Source organism: Struthio camelus, chromosome 25, assembly GCF_040807025.1.
Source record: "Struthio camelus isolate bStrCam1 chromosome 25, bStrCam1.hap1, whole genome shotgun sequence".
In the NCBI taxonomy this organism is placed as follows: domain Eukaryota; kingdom Metazoa; phylum Chordata; class Aves; order Struthioniformes; family Struthionidae; genus Struthio; species Struthio camelus.
Window position 1 is genome coordinate 8,021,185 of NC_090966.1, and position 21,573 is coordinate 8,042,757.

General features: G+C 39.4%; 1 protein-coding gene across 9 annotated transcripts; it reads left to right on the plus strand.

Annotated features, from left to right (window-relative positions):
* Positions 1-17: 17 nt before the first annotated feature.
* NBR1 (NBR1 autophagy cargo receptor) lies at positions 18-21,426 on the plus strand. Of its 9 annotated transcripts, none has more exons than XM_068918828.1 (22): positions 111-360; positions 478-588; positions 2,711-2,773; positions 4,113-4,131; positions 4,533-4,555; positions 5,380-5,598; positions 6,134-6,208; positions 7,456-7,673; positions 8,766-8,930; positions 9,460-9,666; positions 11,225-11,384; positions 11,857-12,144; positions 12,591-12,743; positions 13,262-13,337; positions 13,782-13,892; positions 14,382-14,567; positions 14,676-14,810; positions 15,425-15,782; positions 16,074-16,168; positions 16,758-16,836; positions 17,570-17,675; positions 19,094-21,426. In XM_068918828.1, exons 2-22 carry the CDS (start codon positions 487-489, stop codon positions 19,268-19,270), a joined length of 3,015 nt encoding a protein of 1,004 aa, XP_068774929.1. In that variant the 5' UTR covers positions 111-360; positions 478-486; the 3' UTR covers positions 19,271-21,426. The 9 variants fall into 9 exon arrangements, with proteins under 9 accessions (XP_068774931.1, XP_068774934.1, XP_068774929.1 ...); XM_068918829.1 differs by having other exon boundaries at positions 264-356; XM_068918830.1 differs by lacking the exon at positions 4,113-4,131 and having other exon boundaries at positions 18-360.
* Positions 21,427-21,573: the final 147 nt, after the last annotated feature.

Consider the following 21,573-nt stretch of genomic DNA (forward strand, 5'->3'; position numbering starts at 1 on the left):
ACCGCTCCCCTATTAGCTCCTTTACTCCGCGTGACGCTCCCGCCCCGACCATGGCGGAGCGCTGTAGGGAAGGGGCTGGCTGATTGGCTGTGCTGCTCCCACGTGACCCCTACGCTTACTGACTTCATCGCGTAAGGGCGGGCGCCGTAGCCGGCGCCGCTGGGCAGCGCGCAGGGCTGCCGGCGGCCGTGCGGAGCACGCAGGGCAGGCGCGGCCTGGCAGCCGTAGCCGTAGCGCAGCCTCGGGAGTGAGCGTCCGCTTGCGCCGCGGCCGCCCGGCTCCGGCCGCCCGACTCTGTTTATTGTTTTGGTTCCAGAGCGCCTGGTCCCGCCCCCTTGATCAATCAGAGCGGCCCGGTGGGTGAGTGGCAGGCGCGGCGGCCAGTAGCGGCGCGGGGCGGGCCGGGGCCGGTCCGCCATGTTAGGGCCGCCAGCCCGGCGCGGGTGGCGGCCTGACGCGGCGGCTTTGCCTCGGCAGGAGCGCGGCATGGAGCCGCAGGTGAATCTCCGCGTGAGCTGCCGCGGCGAGACGCAGAGCTTCCTGGTGTCGGACTCGGCGCGCACGACGTGGGCCGACGTGGAGGCCATGGTGAGCGCTGCCCGCCCCGCGGGGGGGGCGCCGCCTCGCTCTGCCGCGGTGGCCGCTCTTGCTTTGCTGTAGGCGGAAACTTCTGGGCCCGGTTTGCATTGATGTGGAGCGAAAACTTCTTTTGGGTAGAACTTCTTGGGGGTCGCTTGTTTATTCCTCTGAGCAGGCGGTCCTGGCTGTGTGCTCTGCTGTTTTCCACGCTTACAGATAACTGCTTGTTTACGCCTGTGACCTCCCGTTCTTTTTCCCATTCAATAGATCTGGTGAAATAACTTTTTCTGTTTCTTATAGCGCACTTTTGGGAAGACCTACCTTTGCCCTCTGCGGTGCTGAGTTACTAATGCACGTTTTTTTGTTTCTTGTTTCCTGGTGACTCACGTGTACTAGTTTAGACATAATTATTTATTTTGTTAGTAGATCACGTGCACTCAGACACTTTCTTATGAAGCTCTGCATTTTACAGACTAGGCAACTATTCTGAAGAGTTTCTGTTTCAATATTTATTTCCAGTGCTGTTTAGTGAAAACTCTTGCACTGGATGAGCTTGACACTGTGCAGTAAGGAGTCTCTTAATTATGAGGAAGTTGCAGTAATTTTTTATTGTTTGTTTTCATTCTGTAGTAATTGTTCAGGTTTTTATTTAGGTTATTCTGAAAGTTGCATCTTGTGAGGTTTTATCATTATTTTATTTTTCTTTTGTTTTTTTTTTTTAAGCTAATGTTTTCAGTGCATCTCATGGCAGGTTCCTGTGTTGTGTATTACTCATTTTCAGAGTTTGAACTGTATCGTATTTGCTCCTCACTGTATTTTAGTCTCCTAGAAGAGGATATAGTTCTGGGCTGAAATACTTGATGGCAAGTAGACGCTGCAGGAATGTCTGGACTAGTTGGAATCCTGAAAGCAGGTCTCTGTGTGAACATGGCGTTGCCCTTAATCTTAGGTAGTAAGAGAGTTAGGGTGCATTTGTTTAGTGTGGTGTTTGCTGCAATAATGTTGCTTCCCTACCCAAGGAAATACCATTGTATCTTTTTGCACTGCTGTGTAAATGTGTTGTCTCAAGACAGTAAGAGCTAATCTGTTTTACTGTATTGTTAATGCGTCTGGTATCTGTACAGGATTACTAGGAGTCTAGTTCTAGGTTGTCAGCTACCACAAATTGTTCTCAAAAAAACTCAGTGCAGAGAAATGCTTACAGCTGTAGTTTCTTCTTGGTTCTCTTAGCATACTCTCCCAATTACTAATAAGTCATTTTGGAAGAACCTGCCTGTAGCACATACACTCTGTAATGGTCGTAGCAGCACGTGAGCACGATGGAATAGCTATGTAAGTCCCAACCATTTGTTAGTCTTCTAAGGCTGCTAGTGTTCTTCTGTTAGGTCCAGGCTAGCAGAAAGTATCTCATGTGTAGCAATCTTTTTCTGAAAGAGTTTACTTTTGAGGAAAAATAAGGTTTATATTGGTAAATGACTTGAAAGCACAGACGCGCCTCAAAGACTGTTATTCAACACAGGGAAACAATTGTCTTTGCCTGTGGTTCATTTGATATTGTTGAGCTTGTCCTATTAATGCCTGTCCTATTAATGCAAAATACAGGAATAGCTTGTTCTCGTTCTGAGATGTGTAATGTATCAACCAACGAGTAATAGAATGAGCTACTTTGCTCTTTTTGGTACTTGAATTAAGCCTAGTTTCTCAAAGCACAAATAGCCTTGTGAAATAAGGCTGCTCACATGCGTATCCTCTCTTCTAGGTGCTCTTTTACGTAAAAGTTAATGTTCAAGGATTATTGGCTTTAGCCTCTGTGTATTGGAGTGTTTATCATGACTGAGTTCATTAACCCTGAGCAAGCCCTCTTAAAATGAAAAGACTTTTAAATGCACTTGATTTTGGGGGGGGGGGGTAAACATTAACTAGAGAAAAACTAGGAAAGAAATTTCTTTCTTTCATTATAGAAAGTTAGTAAAGGTTGGAGGAAGGCATAGAGGATAATGTTGTTGGACTTCAGAAAAATGTAGGTGGTGGGAGGATTTAAGCTATTTTCCCTGCTAATCATGATTAACTGAGAACTGCCATAGTCCTGTCTCATTGTTTCTTTTTCTTTTTTTTTTTTCTTATCTCACAGGTGAAGGTTTCATTTGACTTGAGCAACATTCAGATCAAATATGTTGATGAGGATAATGATGAGGTATATGTGTGTGTGTGTATTTTTTTTTTCTTGCACATATCAAAATATGGCTGGTGGTGTGAACCTTTCTACTTCTTGATAGTTTGTAGTGGGTCCCTCAGGAGCTTAGGTTTTGCAGATCAGAGGTGACTTTTTTTGTCCCTTTGAGAAGAGAGTAGCTACTAGTCTTCTGTTTCCACTCTTATTATAGCATTCTTATTTTAAAATTATTCTTTAGAAGTTACTACCTTTCTCTTTCCTACCACTATAGCCCAGTAGAAATAGTGGTTATATGTGCTCTGAGGAAGGGATGCTTCTGTTGAGGTGGGTGTGGGTTTTTTGATTTTTTGTTTGTTTGTTTTTTCAGAATCAGTTGTAACTGCTTATGTTCACAACCATAGCAAAGCCCTATCTCTTCAATCTATACTCCTTCCCCTGAAAAATGTAGGTTCACTGTCACTTGCATATGTTTACTTCAGTGATCTGGTGTGCTCAAATCCTCTGCTTGTTTTATACCAGCACTATAATCTCCAAGCAGATTACTGACTCAGAAAGGAAATTGGTTACTTTTAGTTGTCCTTGTTGAGTAACTTCCTGCTTGGCATAACCTCTCCAGCTGATAGGCTTTCTGTTTATTTAGATTAGAATGTAGCTCTCAAACTGAACATTACTTCTGCAAAATCTATGTTCTGCTGTTTGATTCAGAGCTCTAAGTTGTGGAGATGGCAACTTTTTTTTTTTCACCTAAGGGGAAACGTCAGGATCTTTTCAGAAACGTTTCAGGGAAAGATTCTCCCCTTATTTTCTAATCTGTATCTATACAAATGTATACCTGCATCTGTTTAAGGGCCTCTTTTAAATACTAATAGAGTAAACATTCTGAATTGTGGAACGCTGTAGTGATTAACTAGTTTCTTGTATTAGTAATTTCTGTGCACGTGGTTGATAAACGGGCACTGGTAACTGATGGGGTTGGCTTGTATCTAAATCAAGAGAACAGCAAGTGTTGCATGCTGGGCATTAGTACCACCTGGGTCCAGTGTATAGGGAGCCCATTAGTAGTTGCAGAATCTTCTCCGGCTTATGTATAGTAGATGAAAGCATGCTTGTTCTGGATTCCATTAGTGCCAGGGACTTCACTCATTGTGCAAATCTAATAAAGAACATGTTCTGCTCCAAAATGTCACAATACAGGTTAATAGTTAAACATGGCAGTATCAGATAACAAATATCTGAAGGAAGACAGGAGTGGCATTTTAGAAACTCTGAATAAAAGTCGGTTTATTTTGAAAGCGCATTAAACTTCAAAAGGAATCACAGAAATTGGATCAGCAGCTCTTACTGCTTTTTCTCTTTGCAGGTCTCTGTGAATAGCAAAGGTGAGCTACTACTTTCCTAAAGTGAACCCAGATTTGTAAACAGACCTCAACTGTTTAGGTTCTTGAAGAAGCAGATGAGAATGCTTGCTGGTTGATTATGGGTTTTATCTATGACTGGGGATCAAATCCTTCCCAAAGGAAAGAGTTTTTGATCTATAGGAAGTGAATTTTTGCAAATGAGAAGTACCTGAATGTAATGTTAAATCTGTAGGCTGTGAACGCATGTTTGCCTGTTGCCATATGTACAACCTCTGTAAATTATTTAAAAACAAAGCTAGTGAAAGAAGAAGGTATGAAAGACATTCCTCAACATAAGGCTTCCCAAATATCATATACTAAAATTGCATGTATTATTTGAGATGGGGGGAAAATTCACATGTTTCTTCTTTGTTTTTCTTTAGCGGAATATGAAGAAGCTCTGAAGGTAATTGATCTCTTTGACCTTTTAAATATTTTAAACCTTCTCCTATGAAAATTGGTGTAGCTGAGAAAATCCAGTATTACCTGTGGAAATCAATTGCTCACTCTTCTAGCTTTGGCTGTTGACTTGAATGCTGCACTATGTTTTTTCCCATCCAGACTAATTTTGATTTGTTTGAGTCAGTTCAATAGGTAGTTGTGATTCAGGGTCATGAGCACAAAATTCATTGGCCAAATGACTGGCTTTTTCAAATGCTTAAACAGTAAACCTCTGTGTTTGAAGATGTTAGGCTCTTACAAGATCTCTTTAAAAATCTTGTCGTACAAAGACGCCAGCTTTGTACTTTCAGGCAATAAAAATGCCATTGGTAGAATGTTTAGTCACTTAAGCAGTTAATTTCTAGGCCAAATAAGAAGTGCGTTTCTCTTATAACATCAATTAGTATGATACTAGTATTTTCAGAACTTTCGTTCATGCTCTGAATCTCTAATCTGAAAGTCACTTGAAAACACTCATAAATAAAAACTTACTGCAAGTTCTTGAACAAAGGTTCTCTGTTTACTGGCTTATATAAACAGTTTCATTATAGACTTAAGTCATGCAGAATATCTGCCTAACTCGTCACTTATCATAAACTTTCTAAAAAGCAAATGAATAACTTAAAGGTAGAATAAAATACCAGCTGACTAATTTGACATGTTAATCAATTTTCTTGGGATTGTTTACCCTCAATTTCTTCAGTGCAGTATAGCGTTACATTTTTACAGAATTTTGTATGTTACTCACCAACTGGAAAAAATAGTGTGTATCATGCACTGTTTGTTTAGATTGCAGTTAAACAAGGAAATCAACTCCAGATGAATGTGTACGAAGGAAACTCTTCTGCAGAAGGAACTTCATATTCTTGTCCTCTGCAACTGTGTGAAAAAGCGGTGTCAGAGAAGTTGGCCGTTCTTAAAGACGGGAAGAAACCTCTCTCGCACTATTCCATGATAGCTCCAGGGTTAGAGGAAGATGTGAAAAATGAAGAGGAGATGACAAATCAGGTAGGATGCGGAGCTGGACTATGTATTCATTAAAACAAATAATTCCTAAGTGTAACTCACTTGACAGACTGGTTATTCTCTTTACCCATACATGAAAACTGTGTTCAGAACTTGGTCATCGTTTGCAGCTATCTGTACCGTTTGAAGATAGCAAAATTCAATATCTTGAAGAGGACGATTTGATGCAGTGTTTAGAAATACAGATTATTTAATGCTGACTGTTCTTGAGTATTCTGAAGAACAAAACAGTCAGACTCCTGAAGCCCTGATTGCCAACTGATAACTTCTGGTTGACTTTATTTCTTTGGCTTTGATATGTATTTCACTCAAACGCTATAATATGGCAGAAATCTTTCAGGAAAACAGTGGCTGGCTTGTTTGGCTTTTTCACTGTTTTCCTGAGATCTTGAAATGCTGCTTGGGGAAAGCTACTTGAGGGGAGAACTGTTTAAAAGTGGTTTACTTGCTGTATTGATTTGTTTGCAGCTTTGCATACTTAATATTTGTGACTTCTTTTTTTTTTCCCCTCCCCCAGGAAAAGTTAAATCGCAATAGAAAAGGAAGAAAAAATGAAAATCCTCCAGAATGGTTTACTAGCTACTTGGAAACAGTACGTGTGTTTTCGTCTGAATTTTAGCATCCTTGAAGGATTACATAAAAGACTATAGGTGGAAAAGATGTTCATGATGTCTAATTTTATACAGCTAATCACATTTGCTCTCAGTACTTGTGAGCAAGTTCTTAGAGTGCATTTAGGCATCTAATCCCATAACTTTTGTGGAGGTAAATGGAAATCAGACATGGGCTGTCTAATAGATGCCATTATGCCCTTAAAGTATAGGTGCTACCTTAAAAATAAAAATGGGTACATGCCATTTCTTGGCACACGTGGATTGTTTGGTTTATGCATTTGGTAGGTTTGGATATAGTTTTCAGGAGTAGTATTTTTGACAAAGTAGTTGAGTAGTTGTTTAGTTGTTCTTCTATTTGGTGTTTTGAAATTCCTGTGCTAGAATCCATGTTGTATTCCAGACAGCCGTAGGAACTTTATGGGTAGTCATCATGAGATAGAGCATGGAATAAGGTGGTGTTGCTTTTGGAGAATCTTGTTTGACCAGTTTCAGTGGGGTAGTACCAATAGTTAGGGTTTTCTGAGATTTGAAGCACAGTATTTAATGACCTTACTTTTCTTGATTGTTCAGTTTAAGAAAATACTTTTTGAGAGGCCGGTGAGTATGACCTATAGATTGATAAAACGTAGGTGTTAACTTGTTTTGAGTAGCTAATAAATACCACAGACTGGGAAGCAGCTAGCTAGGAATGATAAGAATTAATTAAGCTAGTGACTTCTTGAAACTTAAAGGTATGATGATGCAATAGTATGTGCGTTCATCTTTAAATTTTTTTCTAGAGTTTTCCCTTCCTTTGCAAGCTCTGTGTACAAACTAGAGAGCTTTCATGCCTTAGAGAAGAAAATGGTTGCATTTAAAATGTTATTAGTGGATGAAGTCAGGACTTAGAGATGAACAGAGACTCTAGAAAGGAATGTGGAAGATGTGTTAGTTGGTCTAGGAGATTCATGTGCTTCCTTCTGTGTGAGGCTATGGAGTTATTGTAATATTGTAAGCATGAGTATATTAACTTAAACCTGGCTTGATAAAACCTGAGGGCTGGTATTTTCTAAAATCCACATCTTTGAGGAACGTGATACTTGTTCAGTTTGATCTGGAATGTGCTGCGGGGGGTTGGACTCTGAACCGCTTTATGAATCATGAAGCGGGAGATTTCAGGCAATGCAGTGTGATTTCTGAAGCTGCATAGGTAAGTCCCATACACAACTACCTTATTTTTTTTCAGTTCAGGGAACAAGTAGTTAAGGAAACTGTTGAGAAGCTTGAACAGAAGCTGTATGAGAAGCTTGTTCACCACAATCAGCCTCCAGATTTTTCTGAGAGCTCCATTACAGCAGCACCTCCAACTTTAGAGACAAAGTCAGGGAATGGCAGCCAGTGTGACTGGCTGATCTCCTGCTGCAACTGTCAGGCCCGAATCGTTGGAGTCCGCTATCAGTGCAGGTAAAACATGATAAGAGGTGGGTGTATGGGAAATCTAACACTTAAGACATGTGAATGAGAGTTTGAGAAACTATCTTGATGTCATAGATTTCCATGTGGCTAGTCTGTGTAGCGTGATATGCATTTTGGAACCCCGGGTATTTGTCTCATAAACGGCTTATGTTCTCAACTATTGTGATCAGTCCTTATCTGTATAAGATCAAGATTAATAGTGCTTTAATAAAATATGAATATTAAAATAATGTAAAAGAACTTTAACATTTTTGTTATATCCTCAAAAAGTATTCCTTTTTTAAGCATTTAACACTAACGCTGTAATTGTAAAGGAAAATGTTTCAGTCAGTTCAGTTAACTTTAGGAGGGGAAAAAAAAGTGGATGGGGGAATGACTTTCTTATAACAACCCATCTTTAAAAGTGCATTATTTATTTGGTTCTGCCAGTCAGTGAGATTAAGACAGGTCATGCTGACTTTCTTAATACATTCTCTGTTGTCAATTAGTTATTAATTACTTATCAAAATACAGTTCCTATTAAGTGAGATGTCTAAAGTGAGGTTTTATTTGAACGAGGCAGTTGCTATAAAGATAACTACTTCAAGTCTTGGCAACAGCGGTGACTGGGATGCCAATAGGGGTTTTCCTTTGGATGCTTTTGTTATTGGCAGCTATCTGTTTTTACTAGTCTTGTTCCTGCAGCACTACCTGCTTTACATCCCTGAAAGATGGATGAAAGCTTCAGTTGACTTATCCTTTGTTTTTTCATATAATGCTATTTCTGGCACTGCATTTCAGTATGATGTTTTATATCCTTTATAGCAACAATCCATTGTCAGTCACTTGCGCTAAAGAAAGCATCATGTTTTTCAGCAAGTACTCAAGAAGGAAACGGGTACTGTCTTGTAGCTTTGACAAGAAGAGAGGTTCCAGATACTGATGTCCATCTGAGAGCTAACTTCTGTTTCACTCAGTTGCTACTTACAGTGATAGTTTGATACTGAGTCTGTTTCTTGGGCTGATTATCCTTCCAAATCTTTCTGTTGCACTAATTCTTTGTGTGTGTCTCAGTAATCTTCTGCCTTCTCTTCTTTGCAGCCTTTGTCCAGCCTACAATATCTGTGAACGGTGTGAAGCAGGAACTTATGCACATGATCCCAATCATGTCTTGTTAAAGCTGCGAAGACCTATACTATGTGTTGCTGAGAATTACAGCCTTGCACAGTTTTCACCTCAGCTCCCTGCTACTCTGGAGCAAGTTAGGTAAATGGTGGCATGTGTCAGTCTTTAACCAGAGTATTCTGATAGCAAAGTAGAAACACCTGCATTTGGGGTGCTGTTCTGGTTTTTATGAGTCTAGATTTAGAGAGAGCTGGAACACATGGAAATGGCGCTCTGAAAATGTAGCGTAAGCAGCTGAAAATAGCAATGTACTTTATAAATAGCCAAGACCAAGACTCTTAATGGAGCTTTTAATAGGAAAATAGAAAAGAAAGTTAAGTTCTCCTGTGTAGTAGAGATGTTTACACAGATCCTGTGTAATAGGAGGGATCACAGACTTTGAGACCTTGCTGTTTCTTTACGAGTAGTGTATGCTAATCTGCCTTTAAGTTTGCTCTTTCACTGAGGCTATGCTAAGTATCTTCACCCACCAGCCACTATGAAGATATTCTTTAAAATCCCTGAAATGACATTCCCTGAAATGTTCTCTTTGAAACTAAGACTGTGTTGGCTATAGCTAAATTATAATCAACTCAGTATATTGTAACAAGGTGGCTTACTCTCTCTGCAGGCTCCAGAAACAGATGGACAAAAGATTTCTGAAAGCAGAAAAGCAAAGATTACGAGCCGAGAAGAAACAACGAAAGGCAGAGGTCCGAGAGCTCAAAAAGCAGCTCAAATTGCACAGGAAAATTCATCTGTGGAACTCTGTCCATGTCTTGGAAACTAGTGGTTCACCTACTCTGAAGTCTGAGAGTCTCCAACCCACTACCTTCGTGTAAGGGATGTCGTTAGCTGAGCATTTCTTAGTTACGCTAATAAATGATGGGACCAAGTTAAAGTAACGGGGAAAATCATGAAATCAGTAACTCATTTAAAGTATCAGTTGCGATTGGGTTCCATGAGAATGTTGTTGAAGTGAAATTTGCAGGGTAGAGGATTTTTCCTGGGAGGAGCGTGGGACAAACGGAAGAAAGCAACTGATGTTTATTACTGGGAACTTAAAACAGATTTATACAGATGTAGGAGGAGGCATGCTAAGGCTTGTATATACACACGTGCTCACATACAATATAAATCAAGATTGCTGCTAACTTTAAAGAGTCTATATCTTCCTGCTGTCTTCCTAATTGTCTCCTCTCTAAGTCAAGTATATTCTATGTACTTATGTTCTTTTTTTTTTTTATATATATGAACTTAGGTTGTGGCTTATTAGGCAACAGCCTTCCATGCAAGGCAAACTGCTTTACGTTTTCCCATCTGCTTGGTTTTATGAATGTATAGGTATAAAACTTGTACAGTTTCTTTAATTCATCCTATCCAATGAGCACATTTTTGAGAGTCCAAGTAGCATTTATAGTTATTTATACTTGTGGAGAACTTAAAAGAGCCATTTTTGCTTCCTGTCAACTCAACAGAACTACAGGAACAAAACCACTGCTTTCTTGGGTCTGAATTCTTTCTTTTAGATGTTTTAAAGTTGGCATTAATATCAGCTGCTTCACCAATCCTTTTTTGCTGCACCCAAACTGACAATGAAGCTATTACACCCATTTTTGAGCCCCCTTCAGGCGAAAACTGTGACATCCTACTAAAAAACCATATTGCTCGTAATGCCAAGGTACGAGACGCCAGCAGTGGGCTATAACCCAGTCTTTGATTCAACATCAGAAAGATAGTGACTTTATTTTCTAACAGAATAGCCATTTTAATTTTAGCTGTTAAAACAGCATGAAGTGAAGGCTGCTAAATTTGCTCATGTGTTTCCTGAGCTGCATTGAGTTTTGAACCTGCCTATCAAAAATAGGGAAAACACATAGTAGGGAATGGGAATTTAACATCTAGTTTTGCCTGTGGCTCTTCAAGCACCTGCCAGTTTTTGTGGTTTAAATGAAATTTTCCTGTTACAGATTAGTTAATCCCATTAGTGTCTCTGTGAAGACAAATACTGGAGTCCAGATGGAAGAAAAAAAGAAGAATCTTTAAGCGCACTGCTGAACGTAGACCAAAGTGCTGTAAGGCTAAATCAAATCAACTGAAGAGCAAACTCTTCTCTATTGAACTTGGATGCTGTAATTATAATACGTAGTCTTCCAAATGGCCTTGTTTTGATGTGTTCAAGCAAAGGAAAGCACGCTACTATGCAATGTTTAGAGTTAGGATGGAAAGAGTAGCAAAAGTGTTAGAATTTTGAAGCTATTCCACAGATTGAAGAAGATGCCTAAAATGGAGGAAATTTAGTTAGTGAAATAACAGTTTAGTGGCTTCTGCAAGTGTGTGTCTCTTTTTTTTTTTATCTCCCCCCTCCCCCCCCCCCCCCCCCCCCAAAATCACAGGAATCCTAGCCAACCATTCCAAGCAATTGTCCCAACATTGAGTGCAGTATTTGTGGATGAGAATTTGCCAGATGGGACTCACTTGCAGCCAGGAACAAAGTTTATCAAACACTGGCGAATGAAAAATACTGGCAATGTGGAATGGAGCTCAGATACAAAGGTATATTTCCTTTGCTATTGCTTTTACACATTAAATAGTTCTGGAATATGTTTGCGTGTTTTGAGAATTTGAGTTCATGATTTCACTTGGCCTGTTAATTCTAGGGTAATACATTGTCTTAGGTGCTGTTTTAGCTACAAAGTATGAGAAGGAAGCAATCAAGAGGAACATAGCTGAAAAGGTCTTCTGGTGCTGTTCTAATGTTACAATTTAACCTTGTTATAATAGGTAGCTTGCATTCCTGACTTCAAAAAAGCCTTTCCTCTTTGAGCGTAGATCAAGTACTGAAAGATGGGTATCTTCTCACTCTGCAGTGACTAGGATTAGCATGGGAAACTGCAAGCTTCTCTACAAACTGTGGGGATTAAGGAGCATTCCAGGTTTCTCTGCTGAGAGCCCTCATAGATGCTGAGCCATGGAGAAGAGAGGCTGCTGGTAAACTTGATCTTTTTGCTTTTTCTTTTTATTTCAGCTGAAACTAATGTGGGGAAACTTGACCTTGGCGTCTTCTGAAAAAAAGGATGTGTTGGTACCATCCCTTCCATCAGGACAAGTCGGAACTGTTTCAGTTGAGTTTGTGGCTCCTAACATAGAAGGAACCTACACATCTCACTGGAGACTGTCACACAGAGGAGAACAGTTTGGGCCCAGGATCTGGTGCAGTATTATTGTGGATCCCTCCTCAGCTACTGACTCTCTAGAGAGCAATTGGAAGGATTCTGACTCCCATCAAAAGGATAAAGCTTCCAATAACAAGCAGGCAAGTTTCTCAACCTGTTCTTGGGGCAGCTGTGAATTGCCTAGTAGGAGGAGCAGCTTATATTGTTCAGTGTAGCGGCTGTGCCTAACTGCATTGATCTTTTGGGATTCCTTCAGTTGTTTGTTTCTTTTTTTTTTTCCCTCTATAGAAAACAGAAACATGACTCTTACTGCAGTAGTAAGTTCTGAAATGGTAATTTTTTTCTTTGACAGGTGTGGGATTGATTATCAGAGTATTGCAGCTGTTTATCTAGTTCTTTGATCAAACTGAAGCATTGCAGGGATCCTCTTTGCTATATTGAATCTTGTCCTTATGGCCCTAAAATGAGTTGAATTAATTTTTTTCAACTTACTTATGTTATATGCAATGCTTAGTCTTTATGTTTTATGCAACTGTTTTATTTGCTATCTGCCTAAGGTGCTCTAGGATACTCTTTGCTTTTGCAGGATGCTTCCCTGAGGACAGAGGCAGATGACCAACTGATGGGCAAAGTCATAGAGCAGGCTGAAATACCTCTACCAACTATTCCTATAAAGATCAGAAATCTGCCAAGTGAGAGAGAATTTTATATCCCATCAGTTGATCTCCTCACTGCACAGGTAAAGTAATAGAATCCAGGTAGAGATTTAAAAAAAAAAAAAAAAAAAAAAAAGCTAGTGACATCTTGGTTTTGATATAGAAGTGCATAGACATTCATAAGAATAAATAGTTTGAGCTTTAGAATTGCTGCTCTGTTTTCAGGATAGTATTATTGCATTTTATATAGCAGAACTATTTCCCTGAATCAGTACTGGCAACTGACCAACTGACTGGCACTGTGCTGAGAATCGTCTTCTGTCCTGCACATACCTTCCATGATGAATTGCTGGGTTGGGTCTTTCTGTACCCTTTAACAAGGGAATATTCTAGCTTTCCCTCTTCTGGCCCAGTTTGTATACAGTCTTCTATGATGCAGATGGACCTATGACAAAACTGCCCTCTGACAGAGATCATGCCAAGTACCTAACAAAATAGAGTAGATTTACTTGTAAGATAATGGGATTTGATGTTGGGAAGTACCAGATGGGATTCCCGTTCAGGGTCTACTAATTAAAAACTATGGAATTTCTTTCTGTAGGATTTGCTGTCCTTTGAGCTATTGGACATTAATATTGTACAGGAATTGGAACGAGTGCCACACAATACTCCAGTTGGTAAGGGCTTTCTGATATTCTAGGGTGCTGTCTCTGCAGCTCTGCATTACTATTTACTTAAGAAAAGCTGAACTTGTGCAAAAGGCTTATTCATGTTTCAGGCTAGAGCAAGTGTCTTTCCAGTTCCCTAGTTTTCTTTCCATTTTAATTCTTGCTGCAGCCCTTGAAGAGAGATTTGGTGGGTCTTCATGTGTTCAGTCTAGACTTCTTTCCCCTTTGCATCCTCAAGATCATAAGTTTCCCAGATATTGAGGAAGGCAGCTATTTTCTTTGCTCAGCCAGTGTAACGTAAAGCAAGCTGTCTTGTAAGGTAACTGAATTTCTTCAGTCTTGGAACAAATATCCTTAAAAAGGGTTAGCTTCTTAAAAGGTTGCCTCCTAGAAGAGGGAAAGAAGGTTCCTACTCTTCTAGTACCAATTGTCTTTGCTGCCTTTGTTTTTCAGACATGACTCCATGCATGTCCCCTTTGCCACATGATAGCCCATTGCTGGAGAAACCTGGCTTAGGTCAGATAGAGGAGGAGAACGAGGGGAGTGGATTTAAACCACTGCCTGGTAAGCAGTAATGGCTGGAAGCGGGGGAGGAGGGTGTCATAACTTTTGTGCAGTCGTCAGGCTTAGCTTGTTTATAGTTACCTAAAGAATTCTAATTCCTGTTTTTTCTTTCCTTCTGGAAAAACAGATGTTTGGCTCACAATGCAGTCTCTGACAACTCTTTGACTGTAGAGGTTGGAGTCTAATATAACTAAAATTCAGAAATATTAATTCTATTGATTTGTCTGTTTGCTAGAATTGTTGAGATAATTGATTGAAAACTTGCTCTTTGTACACTGAATTATACTCAAATGCTCCAGCTCTGGCTTCCATACTTCTCAAAATTCTTTTCACATTCGACTTGAACTCGGAAGTCTTTCAGCTTTGAGAAGGAAGTAACACTGAGAATTGAAGTTAGCCTTTTTACAAGAAGGGCAGCTTGAGGAAAAAATCTTCTCGCATTTGCATTGCCTTGTAGTGATACTAAGTTGTCACCTTTCTCTTTCAAAGGAGTGACTGAAGCCTGCTTTACTGCTGATGCTTGTATGGTGAAAATGAGAGCCGAGCATTCATTGAACCCAGAAGAAGCGGAAGAAGATATGAGTGGGACTCAGTTTGTCTGTGAAACTGTCATTCGCTCTCTAACCCTGGATGCTGCACCTGACCATAAGCCTCCACAAAGGAAATTTGTGCAGAGTGGGTACTGTCAGCTAGTTTCTGTGGCTTCACTTTTTTGCAGCCAAACACTCACTGCAAATTACCTTGGACTGCTGGTGGTGATATTATTTTAATTGGTTTTTTTAGACTCTTTGCAGACATTGGAAGACACCTTCAGTTGTAATGCACTAAGTGAAGAATCTCCTAGAATAAAAACTAACTACACTTCCGAAAAGGAAGCAAACATCCACCACTCAGACACAATGAGAGAAAATGAACGTGGTAAGTAAACTAGGTAAAGATTTAGTCTCTCTTTTTGAATGTAAGATAAGGCTATAACGGGGCTACAATGCATTCAGATATAAAAAATAAAAATAAAAAATCTGACACTGTTCTAGAAAATTGATCCTCAATACTGGATCAGAAAATTGGTATCAGTATTCTGAACATACAGCAATTTTAGCAATTTTCTGTTACATAGTGAAACTGAGACACAATTCCAGTGAGGGGTTCAGATGATAGGTGTTCATACATTTAAGCATGGCTGGTGTCTCTATATTTTGTGCATTTAGCTTCAGAGTACTCGCTGTGATCTATTTTTGATGCATGGTGTTCAAGAGCTGGAAACTGCTATTTTCTAACTTTTCAGTGTAGATGTTACTCCTGGTGAATTCTGCATAAATTTAATAATATCTATTCCTTTTTTCAAACTTCCTTCCTCCTTCCTCACCCTGCTCATCAAAAATGATACTATTAACATCAGCAGCAAGGCTTTACAGTTGTTCCTGAATGCTTGTCTTTTTTATCCAGGAGAGTACTATCTTTGCTATTAAACAAACAAAATGAATGTGTTGGGGTTTTTTTAATGCTTAACTTTATTCTTTTTTCTTTTTAAGAGGAATTCCCATTGTCTGATGGGAAAGCAGCCTGTAGTGAGACTGGCAATTCTGATGATGAAGATGATGATGCTACAGATGTTCAAAGTCAAGGCTCTTCTGCTTCATCAGAGGATTATATCATTATTCTCCCTGAGTGTTTTGATACCAGCCGTCCTTTAGGGGAGTCCATGTATAGTTCTGCTCTTTCTCAGCCCAGTTTGGAAAAAGCAGGAGAACCTGAAACACAAGCAGGGAATCCAGAAGGAGGAAGCCAGCCACAGATCCACAGCATCAGTGATATTTTGACAGCTTCACAAACGCTGGCTGTAGTACCTTTGACCCCGGAGATCTTGGACACTGTACCGCAGACACACAAGTATGCATTTTATTATCTGACCAGAATAAAACGGTTATGTTAGAGTTGTTACAGGCTCTGCAAGATGTTGTGCTTAAGTTCAGTGTTCAAGTAGAAACTGTTGCAGCAAAAATGGTCACATATGAGTGAATGTCCTAAATCCTAGAACTTCTTATAAGCTTATACTTGCTGATTCCCTGAGCCTATGAGGAAGAAGGAAGGGAGTGTGTTTTTTCTTCCTACAGATCTTGACTTAAGTACTTCCAGTGCTCTTGTTCTACACATACATAATTGCTTGCCTTATTTTCTCAGGGATCTTGCTTCTCTTCAGAAGCATATTTTCCAAGAACCAAACATACCAGCTTCAGAAGATGATTCTTCCCCTCCTCTTGACCAAATAAGAGAAGGTATTGAAAGTGCTTAACAGCTATGTCTGTACCCTTATCTCCTACTCCTTGCATCTAGTACTGGATTTGGTGTCCTGTTATTCTTGAAAGCAGAAACTTACCAAGTAACAGTGATCAGTTTTTTTTTTTTTTCCCTGAGCATTGAAATTTTACCATACAGAAGCCTTAAAGAAATAATTGACTTTGTGGATCAGCTTTGAGAAGATGGTGTGTTCATTAGAAATTGTAGGAGAGCACCCATAGATCTTTGCAGATGTTTGGGAAATTGAGTTGCAGAGGAAGGTAATGAAAGGGATCTCATGAGCTAGGTGTTTAAATTGCTGTTACAGTCATTGGGCGCTCAGGCAGCAATACATCTGCTGTTAAAGTAGACACCCGTTGACTAATCAGCCAAACTGTTTCTGAGATTCTTCTGACTGTATTGACTGTAGTGAGAATCTTGGACACCTAGTTTACATCTAGATAACTAAATTTGAAAATATTAATAAAAATATATATATATGTGTATGTATATATATAATGTTACCCCTTTTCAGCTCGTTGTTAACTGTATGCATTGCTGGGTTTTTTTTCCCCCCCCCTCCTTTAGAAGCCAGAGGTGAAGACAGTCATGGGCCAGGATCTTCTGGATTTGTAACTAGTAAACCAAAGTGCTCAGAATACCCAAGGTAATGAAACTGAAGCAGTTTTCACAAATACTGTTTATTCCATGGCTCATCTCTTAAGATAAGAACTGCTAAATTAACACAAGCACCTAGCAAAAAACACTGGTTTAGAGATCTCATGTAGCCAGTATTTTTGGAGGAAAATATTTTTGGTGAGCAAAAGCATATGAAGACAAGCTCAAGGTGAGAAGGTGAATCCTTCTAAAATTCTGCAGTGGTTCTCCCCCCCCCCACCCCCCCCCCCCAAAAAAAAAAAAACACCTCAGGATTCCACATATGGAATGCTACATCCACATATGGATGTGGTAGGCTAGGCTACAAAATTAAGCATAAAATACTGAGACTGGAGGAATGAAACAGTCAAAACATTGAGCAGAATAGTCAAGTGGCTAAGAACCTACGCTGGCCAGGAATGGATGTCACAGAGCACAGCTTCCATGTATAGAGAAACTCTCTTTTGGGTGAGAATACTTAATTCTTTACAGCCAGTAGTTGTGCTATGGAGAAAAAAAAAAAAAAAGTTCTTTAGCCTAAAAAAAACCCACAGTTTAATGTAAGTATTAAGAAAGAAGGAATGAGCTTCCCAGATAGACTAAACGATTCCTTTGGATAATAGGTTGTCTTCTCTATCGAGAAATAAATCTCAATTGGCCCTTTGACAGGGAGAGACATACCTTGTAACTGAAATACACATTTGACTTTACTAACCATAAAGTAATACCTAACTTCTCTGCAGACACCCCCAAGGAAGCAGTATTGCAGGAGGGCTAGTTAAAGGAGCTTTGTCAGTTGCTGCCTCTGCCTACAAAGCACTGTTTGCTGGGCCACCCATTATAGAACAGGTAAATGTCTTTCCTACATGCTATATGAGATTTATAAATGCCAACCTTAAAATTAGAGGTGTATATTTCATAAATGTTTTAATGTTGTGTATGATACTACTTCTTGAAACACGCTCTTACTGTTGCGATAGTAAGACATTAAGCTTGATGGCATGCCTTTCAAGTATGCTGCTCCACCAAAGCCATACATTGGGGATATAAGCATCTCTTACAGCATCATGCAAAAGCAGTAGTAAGCTTTCGTAAGTGAACAGTCAAGGTGAATGTAAACAGCTGAATGCAGATAAAGGGCCTCAGTGCCTTAAAACTATATTCCAGCATAATGCAGAACTATTACTTCAAATAGTAAAAATAAATTCATAGCATTTTTTTCCTGACAACATGGATTCGTAAAAGCTGCAGATGAAAGGATCTCCTGAGAGGTCCCATGGAGCTCATTCTTTGGCCAATAAGCATGCATGGATTATTTTAATGAGTAACAAAAGGGACAGTTGCTCATTAAAATAACCATTATTTATCTATTGCTTGTTATGAGATAGGATCACTGTGGCTCTGCTAGCAGATGTGACATGTGGTGACCTTTAGCTGTCCCCCAATAACTTGGTTCTTTAGCAGAAGAAATCTGTGTGGGTATGGGTTTTCTTGTTTTTTTTTTTATGAAATTATATAAGCCAGCTCTCCCAGTTGGTGTTTTCTGATATCATTATCTTACACATGCCCTGATGTACAACTCTCGAGCACCTCCAGGCTAACCTGCGGTGTACTGCTCTGCTGTCTTGCTCCCGGTTGTCTGTCCACCTAGAAACTGCTACGCACACGTGCTTATCTCTGTGGAGTGTGCAATACATGTACAATACATTTATAAAGATAGCTGATGTAGTCCATGCACTGGAATGTAACTGTTCAAAGACTGAGCTTCCTCTAGACTTGAGTAGGATTAGATCCAGTAAACTTTATTTGGAACGCTATTTTTAATCTGTCTCCAAGAGTGGTAATATGTTGACTGTCTTTACTGGCCACTGCACTCCACTGAATTCTCTATGGCTATTTGGACCTTAAGATTGAGTGTAGTGTGTGGTGGTGGTTTTTTTTTATTTATTTTAGTCAGGTTGACTAAGGACCACTGCAGCTAAAACTAAATAAATATTCATTTTTAAAAGACTTATTAGTAGGCCAAAGCCAGTTTGCAAGGCTTAGCTACTGTAACTGTATCTGATAGTGTCACATGCCCTTCTCCCACCTAACTGATGAAGCTGATTCAGTGTGCCCTTGGAAGAATAAACAAGTCACAAATGAAAAAAGTTTGTTTGCAGACATTATCCTGTTACACCTTAAGATCTTTGTAGTGTAGCCTAACCCATAGTATGCATTCAGGGGAAGAGACTTGCAAACAATTCTGAATTTCCTTTTGTTTTAAGCAGCCTGCAGTTACAGAAGAGCACACTGCCACTCTTCTATCCAGTCTGTCTGAGATGGGATTCTGTGACAGGCAGTTAAACCTACAACTGCTGAAGAAATACAACAACAATATGGTTCAAGTGGTAACTGAATTGCTTCAGATCAATAACAGTGACTGGTATGGCAGTAGATGCTGAACTTTCCTGGTGGAGGGAGGAATTGCTTTCATTGAGCAGACTCATTAAACACTGCAGCAGTAGCAGGCTTCTCAACTTCTTTCTGTTCTGAGTGTGGCTAAAAATTTGGGGTTCTTCAATGAGCTTTTGAATTTTTTCTTTCTCTCTTTTTTTTTTTTTTAATGGAAATGTCAAACACAGTACTTGTCACAGCATTTTATCAATTGGAGACCAGATTTTCAACTTTACTCTGGACCTCATAAATGAGCCTTTAAGTCTCTAATCAGATACTGAATCCCTTTTATCTGGGAATCCTGTAGAATGACTGAAACGTCCCATCAAGTGAGAACTTCCCCTTTTCTTGAGTGTGAAGATATTTTTAGGCAGCTGGAAACTCTGTTTTGTTGACTATTAACAAGCTTTGGAAGAAGAACCAATGCCAAATGCTGCTGTAAAATATAGTCTTGCCTAATGTACAAGAGATGCCTGCACCTAGCAAATTGCTTCTGATACAATTTAGTAGCTGACTTCTGTCTCGTGCGTGATGGTAATATAACAGATTAAAAACCTATACAAATCATTTTTAGAAGAAAAAGGCTCATACATTAGTCATCTTAAACCATGAAACAGCTTTTAAAGTCTGAAAGTGTAAGCACTTTAAATTTAAACTGATGAGTATCAAGGATGTCATTGTTTCATGTAGTAGAATGAAGCATGAGAATTAATTTACCAGCAGCTATTGAACTATCTCTAATAATGATAGTGCAAAATATATCTCTAACAGAAAATATAGCATACATAAAATATTTTGTTAAAGTGTAGCTGTAGGAAAGGCCTTTCTAAGAACCTTTAGAGACAATGTAAAAAGGTTAGACGTGAACACTTTATTTTTTTCTAACTCAGTGTAGTGCAAGCCTTTTATTCTGCTGCTCCTACACAGAAGAACTGAAGAATGTGTAGAAAGCCAGACCTGAATTGGAGTGCAAATTGTAGTAATGTTTGGGAATGCGAAGAGTGTCTGAGGAAGGGATTGGGTGACTTTTGGTTTATTTTGAGAATAAGTTTGAGAGTATTAAGTGTACAGTCTCCCTTGATGGTTCTAGCTGGCCATGTATTTCCATTGAGACGTCTGCTGGATTCAGTTTCTTGCAAGATTTTGCTTTAGATGCCCATATTCTAATTTGGAAATCTGAGAATTCCCTTTTAAACATGCTGAGAAGAGATTTGGTTCTGAAGAATCACAAGAAACCAGCAACATCCACTGCTGTGCAGTGGTGTATCAATAGATAACTGCTTAGAAGCCAGTCTTCTGAAAGCAACAGCAGTGTTGGCAACATTCTTTCTTTCAAGTGGATTTTTTCCTTGCTGCAATAAAAGACCATTGATCTGAAATTTTATGTTACTGCGGCTTCAAAATAGTTGTTGTGATAGGATGTACCTGAAGCAGTATTAGTATTGTGACTGACCCAGTAATCACTTGTAGTAAATTTCTTAAAGATGAAATGCCCTTAGATAAGATACCATAAAAGTGATTGAAGAAAAATAATGTTTCATACCATTTTTGTTTTAAACCTATTTTTGTAGATTGTGGAAGATAAAATACTCTTAAATGTTTATTTTGAAATACAGTGGGACTATTTTGTAGTGTTTCCCATCTATCTTTACTCCAGTATAGCTCTTACCTGCTGTGGACCGGATAAAGATCTTTCTGTAACATGAACCTACTGTTTTTCTGCCATGACTTATGCATACTCTTCTGAGTACCTTTTGGCTCATGCTTACTCCAGAACAAGGAGGAAAGGGCATGGATGAAATACAGTAGCTGGTGCAGTTTCTGAGCCTAGTGCGCTTGTCTGCTTTGATCAGGATTTCCCAGCAGGACACGTGTTCTTTCTGAGTGTGTCTTCATAACTCTGAGGAATTTTAATGTTTTCTGTTAACTAACAAAACACTAAAATGTTTGAGGAAAAACACTTCAGTGCAGATGGAAATATGAGGTGTGAAATGCTCTTTTCTTTAATTCCCCCCCCACACACACACACCCTAATGCTTAGTTTACTCTTTACTAGATTTTAGATGATGTATGCTCAAGCTTAAGATATATTTCTGTTGGCTTTGTATATTTTGTTAATGGATGCATGGTATAATTTATAATATATTCTAGAGTGCAGATTTAACTTCTGTATCTTATTTAGGATGAGCACTTTAAAGACAACTGTGATGGGGGGGAGGAGAAGGTGGAGTGGGGAGGATGAATTTCGCCTCGGTCCTTATAATAAAAATTCTACCTGGCTGGGTGTCTCACAGGCTCTTTCCAAGCGAGG